The sequence below is a fragment of the Phoxinus phoxinus genome (assembly GCF_949152265.1).
Source record: "Phoxinus phoxinus genome assembly, chromosome: 7".
NCBI classification, from domain to species: Eukaryota; Metazoa; Chordata; class Actinopteri; order Cypriniformes; family Leuciscidae; genus Phoxinus; species Phoxinus phoxinus.
Genome location: NC_136882.1, coordinates 13,598,147 through 13,608,847, shown reverse-complemented (window position 1 = coordinate 13,608,847; position 10,701 = coordinate 13,598,147). Strand labels below are relative to the sequence as shown.

General features: G+C 37.2%; 2 protein-coding genes across 2 annotated transcripts; one reads left to right on the top strand and one right to left on the bottom strand.

The window, feature by feature from the left end:
• Positions 1 to 55: 55 nt before the first annotated feature.
• ube2al (ubiquitin conjugating enzyme E2 A, like) lies at positions 56 to 6,803 on the top strand. The gene is made up of 6 exons (XM_079617829.1): positions 56 to 554; positions 996 to 1,076; positions 2,031 to 2,056; positions 2,178 to 2,267; positions 5,008 to 5,096; positions 5,653 to 6,803. Exons 1-6 carry the CDS (start codon positions 511 to 513, stop codon positions 5,779 to 5,781), a joined length of 459 nt encoding a protein of 152 aa, XP_079473955.1. The 5' UTR covers positions 56 to 510; the 3' UTR covers positions 5,782 to 6,803.
• A 540-nt stretch (positions 6,804 to 7,343) lies between these two features.
• On the bottom strand, positions 7,344 to 10,131 carry ing1 (inhibitor of growth family, member 1). Its single transcript, XM_079617824.1, has 2 exons — positions 9,744 to 10,131; positions 7,344 to 8,435 (listed from the first exon to the last, which is right to left on the bottom strand). The coding sequence occupies exons 1-2, from the start codon at positions 9,883 to 9,885 to the stop codon at positions 7,648 to 7,650; spliced, it is 930 nt and encodes a 309-aa protein (XP_079473950.1). The 5' UTR covers positions 9,886 to 10,131; the 3' UTR covers positions 7,344 to 7,647.
• Positions 10,132 to 10,701: the final 570 nt, after the last annotated feature.

Here is a 10,701-nt window from a genome sequence, read left to right as displayed (position 1 = left end):
ATGAACAGTAATCGTTTACCTGTTGTGAAATATCCTTCAATGATCGTCGTTTATTGCATTTCCCGCCCTTAACCGCTAGGAGGACACGGACCTCATTCCTCCCACAGAAACGTCATCGAGACTGTTCCGCTGAACAAGACCGTACCAACTATTAGAAAAATAGGGGGACCTCTGTCATTTACGTAGTCTGAGAAGAACATTTCAGGCAGATTTTCGTATTGCTTCTCTTAACCCATAAATACTTCAGACGATTAGTGATATGTCAATCATTGCGTCTCTAAAAACAAAACACAAAATTGATGAACATACATACTGTATGATGATTTTGTATTTTCAGTCGTAAATACCCCCCTGTGTTGGACAGGTGGTATAATCGTGTCTCGTGAAAAGACGTCTTGTACTCAGAAAGGAATATTAATCATCACTGTTGTTGTGACATATATACTGTTACATTAGGATTTGTTAGTAGGACTCTAAAAATAATCCCTGACGCTTTTAGTGTAGTTAAAGATGTCTACTCCAGCTAGAAGGCGACTCATGCGAGATTTTAAGCGGTGAGTAACGTTAGCTGTAAAATGATAGCAGCTAGATCTGTTTAGAAAAGCTGGCTAGCTAGTTAGCTTCATAACACTCAGCTCGGTAGGCGATTATTAAACGTAAAATAAACGATTAAAAACACGACGTTTAATGTTGTTCTTATTGATGTGAGTCTGTCGGTAGTATCACATTGCCTGTTTACATTGTGAGGATTCACAGAAACTCCACGTTTATTTTAGCGTATTAGCTAGCTAGCTAGTGTAAGCCGGTTAGAGAAGTTATTCAAGCTTGACTTGTGTGAATGTGTTTATATTTTTTAACCAATATATGTATTTCTAGTAATGTCTATAAATTATACAGAAGCCACACTTTGCCATGTAATATCACAGGTTTTTAATAAATGAACGTGATTGAGGCACGGAAATATAGTTTTGACTCCGTGTGTTGGTTCCGCACAGGCTCCAGGAGGATCCGCCAGCCGGCGTTAGTGGAGCTCCGTCTGAGAACAACATCATGGTGTGGAATGCAGTTATATTCGGGTAAGAAGAGAGCAAATCAAGCTGATCGAGTGGAGGCTTCACACGATCATGGAAAATATGAGAGAATTTTAAAATGGACATTTCCAGGCCTCTAAATGTTATGTTAAAAAATGATGCAACTCCCTGTTAAATAAAGCTTGGCGTCAGTGAGAATGTTTTTTCTTAAAATAATTAATACTTTTATTCACTAAAGACTCGTTAAATTGATCAAAAGTGGACATTAAGATATGTATCATGTTTGAAAAATGTTCTGTTCAAGAAATACTGTTATTTTGAACTTTCTATTCATCAAAAGGTCAATTCACACTGGATTGAGAGTTGCAGACAGTCACCAGATTACTTACTGCACATCCCTTCTCAGACATACTAATTCAGCATGTTCAATTGGCAAAACAAGCTCTGACACACTGATCTGACAAACCCTGACAAAGTGCCTGTTGGCCTAAATCCTGGGGGGGGAATGCATCACAGAATTCTGCAAAAATCTTAATCAGCAGAACTGTTTTCAACATTGATAATATTTAGAAATGTCAGCATGTTAGAATTTCTAATTATTGTAAAATAAATCAAAGCACCAAACAGTTGTACAAATTGTACTGTTTACAATATTACTGTCTTTATTGTATTTTTTAATCTAATAATATGGAGCCTTTGTGAGCGTAAGAGAAAGAAAGAAAAAACGCTTAATCATACCGACCCCAAACTTTTGAAAATTAGTTAGGGAAAATAAACACTTATTGTTGTCCTTTTTTCTACAATATTTTATCGTGTGGATATTACACCTTTGAGTTTGAGGGCTTGACTAGAGTAAATCTGGTTCATATGTCCAGCTTGTGCATTTGTGTTATTTGATATTGTGGTCAACATGCTGTACTTTTAGTGTCACACATGTTTCATGTCAGTTTCCTCCTGCCTTGATGACTTGATTATTGTGTTTCATGTTTTTACGTGCAGTCCAGAGGGAACACCTTTTGAAGATGGTAAGTGTCTGTCTGCTGACCTAGACACATCACACATGGTCAATTGCATGTGAAAAGAAAATTAATGGCATTAATCTTTCACTGATTAAAGATACAATGTTGTTTCTGCTCTGCACACAAGGTACCTTCAAACTCACAGTTGAGTTCACAGAGGAATATCCAAACAAGCCCCCAACTGTGCGGTTTGTCTCAAAGATGTTTCATCCAAATGGTGAGTGGTGCTTCCTGTTTGTCTCTTAAATTAGAAGCCTTATAAAGGACAATCTAACCCCCAGTGCTCTCTAAAGTCTACTCGAGATTAAGTACGTTCCCACGCAGAATCTGCCTTCCTTATTGTAGGATTTATTTAGTCCCTCATTTACAAAGTTCTACACATAATGTTAATATAATAATAAAATGTTTTGATTAAACATTTTTTTTAGGAATAAACCAATTCAGCAAAAATATCTAACAAGTGTATTAATGCATATGCATTTCTTGGTCAATAATATACATTTATGACCGTATTTACTAGGGCTGGGTAAAAAAAAACAAATATTGATTTCACCATTTTCATCTATTTTCATCTTATGAACCGATATGGATTCTTAAATCCCAATAATTTATCTTTTAGTCTATGCTGTTTTCAAATGATGAATGAACAGAACATTGTATCTAATAAATCACTAGCCTATAACTTTTGAACTTTACTTTAGATATGAAACAACGTCTCAGATTTCAAATTGAAATGATCCGAAACTCAGTGTGTAGGCGCTTCAGCATGGGCTATATAGAGCGTATTTAGGCCACGCCCACACCGTGGGGGGAACAATCCAACCGTCTTCATTGACTTTGCATTGCGAGAGGCTGCCTCCTTGTCATTTCTTGCTTCTAAATAAAGACAGAAAAATGCCTAAAGGCTGCTGTGTGACAAGGTGTACAGCAAATAAGCTAAAAAAAAACAGAAATAAGTTTTTATAAGCTGTCGACCCCAAAAAACGAGTGTTTAAGGGCATAAAAGTTGAGACAAAGCGTAACGTGTCTAATTACTCTGAGAACTAAAGTACGCCCGCTGGAGGAGAATGTAATCGGCAACACAGGATAGCTTCTCTTACAGAAATATAATATATAAAACTGACATTTGGATATTTGACTCACCAGTGACCAAATGTTTAACTTACTGCACACGTAACTGTAATTTTAGTGCATACTGAGTGTCAGTATCCCACATTTTACCCATTCGTTCCAGCCTGTATCCACTTTTAAGTCCTTAAATGCTCGTTTTTTGGGGTCGACAGCTTATAAAACCTTATTGCTGGGTTTTTTAGCTTGTTTGCTGTACAGCTTGTCACACAGCAGCTTTTAGGCATTTTTCTGTCTTTTGTTAGAAGCAAGAAATGACAAGGAGGCAGCCTCTCGCAATGCAATGTCAATGGAGACGGTTGGATTGTTTTCCCCCTGGTGGGCGTGGTCTTCAGATTATGACACGTTACGCTCTGTCTCTATAGAATATAGCTCATTATGGTTAATCCTCCTCATACATTTCGATGTCATGGAGACTTCAAAAATATACTGTTTGTTTGTTTGTTTCTAGTATGAATATGTTAGCCTTACTGTTATCTATAAGCTGAAATCGGTCACTTGTTCTCACAATTACTATTTTCTACATGGTGAATGCCACATAGTGCACTATATAGGGGACAGGGAACGATTCAGACTGTGTAAATATGGTTTCCATCGGGGCAAATGAAGTCTGGTTTCACATTAGGGTCACGCGAACCGCCACAGTGCGCAAACAGTCTGCTTCAGTCCAGAGACACAAGCACAGAGCGGATCTCATGCGTGAGTCGGTGCAGACCACTAAACGTATAGGACATTTCAATTCTGTACAGAATGCTATATTTTAAAGCGATATGGAGGAGATTAGGAGGAGAAACGGTTAGACAGACTCAGCATTACAAACAGCACCGACGAGTAGAAGGAAAAAACTGGTGCCATTCACCAACATAAACTACACATCCTCGGCATGACTGTTCACTGTTTTGCTTTAGTAAGAGTTTCATATTTAATCTAAAAGGGGAATCTATTAGACAGTGGCTGTCAAATGTGGCTTTACTGAGCTCAACGTCTCTGGCCGAACGAAGAGCTGTGAAACGCTATTGGCGGTTTTTAAAAAGGGGAGGAGCTGTTCGATATGTCCCGCCCTGTCTTCCTGTTTCATTGGAGATTGTCAACGCAAAATAGTTCAGTGGGCCTTTAAGAAATTAAATGAATATAAATGAGTGATTAGTTGACTAATGGCTTAATTGTACGACTAATAGTAGACTAGAAAAATCTTTAGTCAGGGGCAGCCCTAATTAATACCGGTTTGGCGCTCTTCAATGTGGCGTGACAGATCGCTTTTGCTGCCTCAGATCTAGCTAAGCAGCAGTGAACTGATCATCTCTTCCTCTTTACTACTAGTTACAGCGCAAAATAAACTTAAATGCACATCAGAAGGTATGTTAAAAGATACAAAAACTTAAATGCACATCATGTATGTTAAAAGATACAATACAACTTATCGACATGCCTACTGTATTTAGTACCAACTGACTCCCCGTATAGTTTACATGGCATTAGTTGAGGTTTTTTTTTTTTTTTTTTTGAGAAAATTTGCCAATAATCAATACAGATTCTAATAGAGTCGGAATTGAATTGCAAGCTTGTGAAGCGAAACTGAACTGAATTGTGAAATTTGTCAATACCCAGCCCTAGTATTTACTCTTTCAGTATTTTCAAAGCCTTTATCAGTTACTGCTGTCATATTTTCTGTACAGTTTTAGTAAGGATGGTTTGGAAGCATTCTGAAAGTTATTTTACCATTCAAAAAAAAAAAATGTTAATTCATGAATTTTCTATTTAATTGGTTTATTTATTGACTGAGTGTAGGGAATATGTTGCTCTAACTTTTCTCTTGCTGTTTTTCTCAGTGTATGCTGATGGCAGTATCTGCCTAGATATTCTTCAGAATCGTTGGAGTCCAACTTATGATGTTTCTTCTATTCTGACATCAATTCAGGTGTGTTAATTAACTGTTGTATAGTCCTTTTATAGTAAAAAAAAAGAAACAGCTTTCTGTTGCATTTGGATATTATTAAATCTGAGAAATGCTTGTTTTGATTTGTGGTTTAGAGAGTTAAGTTTTGCTTGCAATTGTAACTTTAAATTTACAATGGCCCCCTTTCACATTTCCGGGGTTCTCAAAGCGGAAGTCGTCGTAGTTGGGTGAACTTCTATAGCGGGGAACGGGAGACGATAGCAAATATAATTTTTGTACTTTCCAACAGAGTAAAACAAATAGAGATTGATTATGTTGGTCAGAAGAGAGAAATATGTCAAATTTGACAAGAAACGCGTTCATTTAAAGATATATATATATTTATTTATTTACTGACAAGGTAGCGTAAAACACATAGTTATAAATATGTATTTACTTTTTTTTTTATGAAAATAGCTTTACTTTAATATAAAAAGCTTTACTATACTTGGGATGTTAATAGCTGGAAACGTGTCATCACAGTATGTGAAAAGGTTATACCTTTGAGGCCTAAAACTTGATTTCTCTTTCTTTACAGTCGCTTCTAGATGAGCCCAATCCTAACAGCCCCGCAAACAGCCAGGCAGCACAACTGTATCAAGAAAATAAACGAGAATATGAGAAACGGGTGTCAGCGATTGTAGAGCAGAGCTGGAGGGACAGTTGACCATATTCACAAAACCATGTTCTCACTGAAACTTTGTTTTCCTTTTGTTTGGCTCTGTTGTTGGAGGATAGGTTTTCTAATCTCCAGTTTTAAGTTTTTATGCACTTTACTCATGCAAGATTGTGATTTTTTTTCTTTTGTTTCGTTTTGTTTTATTTCTCTCCCACACTTTTGCCTGGACTGATTTTCAGCCCGCATTAAGATCACTGAACGGGGAAATATCCCTGGTGTATAAGGCTAGACTAATTTTGCATCCGGCATGAACATGCAGTAATTGTCCATTTTTGCAAAATGCATTTGCATCTCTAAAGAAAAACACATTATGGATGATTCAATCAAGGCATCCTAATCTGGATACATGTGACTCACTAAGAGACTTAATCTAAGTCATTAGTAGTGTTGATGAAAATGTTCTTGGTGCTTCATTGTCAATTTTAATATCATGCCGTTAAAAGTGTCCTTTTAATTTCTGTTTTGCTTCCATTTTTTTCTGGATTCGTTATGCTGATTTAGTCACGACTCTTCTTGGCTCTGCCAGAGGAGGGTTGGCATGTTACCACAAGAGTGGTAAGAATCTCTAGTACGCACTGAAAACACATACAATGTTGGTAGACAGATGTGAGGGTTTATATAAATGGTCAAAATATGTTGACAGAAAATGGCAATATGTGTGGAGTATAAAATATATATTTACTAGTTGAAAAAAATGAGATTTTGCTGGAATTATTCAAAAATGTCACAAATATCTTTTAAAATACTATCGAGATGTTAACTGCAGTTATTTACTGTTCATGGCTTGCATCACAAGTCCAATCAATCAAGTCAAATAATGTCTTCAGGTCTTTTTCCAAGCCCTTAATCTTTGCAGATGTGTTCCCTGTTACATGCATGAATGGCCGAGTGTGTCCTTTCCTCTACTAATCTCTTGTATATACAAAGTTTTGTGTACAGATTTTGCACTGGTTGGCAGTCTCATTTTCCAGCACTTGTAAATAGGCTACTTAAATAAAAGGTGAAACTACCTTTGTGAGTAATGCTTTATTTTTTAAGGCCAGTTCAGTGTTGTTCACACCGAGAATGCCAACTACAAAAGATCCCTGTAACAATAACTTAGTGTTTACACCAGCAGACGATATTATTTTGTTTGTTCTAAGCTTTTAACATTCATCAGCTCTTAATTTTTTTAAAGTGATTCCAACAATATTGTTTCTCTGTGGCGTTATAGTTGTGCTGAGGACTGCTATTCTTTTATATTTAGAAAGATTTTTTTACTATATAATCATTATCGTTATAGTCATTTAGTCTAGTCTCTTCTATTTACTAAAACAAAGCATCTTTCCATTTAATAAAAGACTATTTTCAAATCTAATATACAAAGTTAGTTGAAACCAGACTGAAAAAAAAACCCGATCACAATTATTGTAAGAAATGGATAACATGCAAAGTGGATCATGCAACGCAAGAGCTAAAGACAAATTTTTGGCTCACTTTTGCGATGTACTTTAAGGCCTTGTCTAAATGTTTACTTTTTTTAATAAGCCATAAAACAACACTACAAGAAGCATGGTTTATTATTTTTTAATGAACATATGTACAGTTATGCAAAGCATAAATACAAAACCGATAGTTGAAAATGATTTTTACAAAAATGCATTATACTTGTGGATGGATGAACAGGATACTTCCAATACTGTCGAACGTTGATAACCAAGTAGCTGATAAGTGAACCCTACCTCAAATATATCCCTAAAAAGATATACATTTACTAACTGATGACCAACTCTAGTTTGTAACATCTCAAAACTGGGTACTAAACTCCTGAATAGAAAAACATTAGGCCTACATGGCAGCCAGGTACACGCGTCACTACCTGTTGTACGATCGGTCTTTTTTCGACCTTTCTAATGCTTTGTCCATTGTCTTCTCATTGTCTCCTCTGCACTTCGGACAATACCATTTCCCTTTGGGCTTATGGTACAGGCCAACGCATGAGAAGTGAAACCATTCAATAGTGCATTCTTCATTATCACACCCTATCATCTCTCCAAAAGACACTTGCTCACACAGGCAGTAAGTGGGTTCATTGGGATCGATCGGCAGGTCTGTCGGCGACGGCTCCCTGTCCTGCTTGCTTTTAGACCTCTTCTTCTTCTTCGATGACGTGGATGACGTCTTAGCTTTCTTCTCTTTTGGCGTGCCTGAAGCAACCTCCTCGCTTGGCTCCGTGGTGTAACTGGAGTTTTCCCGGTTCTCCGAACCGTTTTTCTGCCTGCGTGAACGCTTTCCGCCAGATTTGTCAACTGAAGTCGGGGTCTCGTCTCGTCTACGCTCCACAGACGGCTTGCTGGCCGACAGCGTCGCAGCAGAAAGCGGTGTCATAGTAACGGTTGCTACGGCACTGGGGGTGCTGCCCACCGACACGGTGCTCTCCGGAGAGTCCTGGGAGGCCTGGAAAACCTCACCCTGCCACTCAAGCTGCCGGCTGCGATTCTCCACCATTTCCACCATTTGGCCTGCGATCTGGATCTTTTCGTCACCGAGTTCTTCTGTGCGGATCAAAGAGCGCTGGATGCAGTGAAGTAGACGCCGCCTCTGCACAGGGTCTGATTCATGTCTGTGCTTTTCATAAGCCTCGTCCAATTCATTGAGGATCTCTGCAAGATAAATAAACAAGGATTCGTGTCAAAAAATGTATAATACTGGCACAATGTTTACTGATACTGTAATGTCAATCAATGCACTTTTTTTATTACTTACCTTTATTTAACCAGGAGAAAAGACTTACCGAGATTAAAAAATCTCTGTGTCCTGGCCTAGATAAGCAGCCGAGTTTGCATATACAATTATACAAACAATACTAAATCCAACATACAACCAGATAAAAACATGTACACACCATTAATAATCTTAAAATTAAAGTTTTGTAGCTTCATCTCCGTCTGAAGAAGATTCCAATCTGAAGTGGCGGGCGGCATTTGAAGGAAGTTTTACCAAGCTCAGTTCTGACAAGGGGGGCACACAAAGATTATAACTTGATTGAGAGCGTAATGAGTAGGCTTAATTGCCAGGCAAATGCAGCGTTATTTAATTAAATATGCACTCATTTGCATATATTTGCCTTTTGCCATCTGAACTTTCTTTTAAGTCAGGTTAAATTTGTTTTTCACATACTAGTGACAAAGGTTTTTAAAAGAAGGGATTTGTTAATTTTGTATCTACCGCCAGAAAACCCCCTATCATGTTTTAGGAATAAAATGTTATACAAATATGACGAATAATAAATGAGCAAAGCCCTCTGTAAAAACATTCATATAAATAGGAATAAAACTGTAAAGTTTGGTATGTGTAAGTGCTACTGAAGTGGAGATTTCTAAATTAAAAAAATAATTTTGAGAAAACGGCCTTTAACAATATTGTAATTTAAATTAACAGATGCAAATAAATGAAGTGTAATAAAATGAACATTGAAATGTAGCCCAAAATATTAAAATTAACCCGTGCAAGAAAAAACACAATGCTTTTTCCTGTAGGGTCGACATTTTACATTCGGTTGACACAGTCGCTGGCCATTCGTGTGTATATGTGCAGTCTTTAAGATATTTCAAGTCAACGACTATTGAGTATTTACGCAACACTAGCACAAAACTGTGATTTCAAGCTATTAAAATTTAGACAGGAAGTTTAGTGGCGCTCCCTTGGCTTCGCACTCCACCCGAACAGGATAGGTAGCGATTTCATAGAAGTCTCAACAAAATTGGAGTTATAAATTAAATTATAAATGACATACATTAACCATACACATTTAACCAACTTTGTTAACCTCTCAATCGGGAGGAAACCTGCGAGTTTCACGTGCTAACAGTTAGCCGCTAGCCAGCTAGTTAGTGTGACATCTAACACCCGTTGCTCACACAATGCAGTGTTTTCTTCTTACACGAGTGCGAGTGTCCGTATAGTCTCACCTTGATATCTGGCGTCTATTTCCTTCATGAGAGACACACATCTCTGTAGGTCCAGCGGCAAAGACTCGACCATCTCCAGATACTCCTCAACATATTTCACCACAACATGAGACGACTCGCCGTTTGAAGAAGGATTCAGCATCTTTTCACACGCATTTAAGAGGTTGGTAGAGCAATAGAAATACGTTTTTAATAATTATTTTTTCCTAGTCTTAAGAATTAAAAGTCTGTGCAGCTGAGAAAAGTTACTCATGTACGTGTTGTATTGATTTGTGCAGGACCAGTGACGCTTCTATGGCGGAGACTGAGCTCATGAATATAAATTACCTTACGTTGACGTTGCTGCGTACGTTAACCTTCCAAAGGGGTGTCTAGGCACGCGGAATCTAATTCATATTCATGAGCAAAACCTTTAACGCAGAATAACGGTAGTTGCACGTACCGACGCTTGGTGGCGTTTGATATAGCAAGACTTGACGCAACCGTAATTTTAGATGAGTGAGTGACCGATATGTCTATGTTAGTTTTAGGCTTGGGTTTAGTTGATATAAGGGAAAAAACAGGGGGCAACTGAATAAAAGTCTAGAGGGGAAAAAAATTAAAATAAATAAGATTTACAAAAAATGTACAAATGAATCAATAAATAAAAATCAGTAATACTTTATTCATTGTTGATATATTAATAGGCTATAGTATACAAATACTGCAGGACTGCATTCATTGTCACTGTAATTAACCAAATTATTATTATTGTTTAATTATCTCATATGCAAAGAATTAGATCATGTTTGTTAACAATTAACCGTAAATTTCTCACTTGATTAGGTCACAGAAAATGAGAAAATGTCATTAATTAAGTACTTTTATCCAACCTTTATTTGACAATAACTGCAATAGTATTAAGTGTCTCTTAAAATATAAAGTTTACTGTGATCAGGGTTTGGGTTAGTGTAGAAAT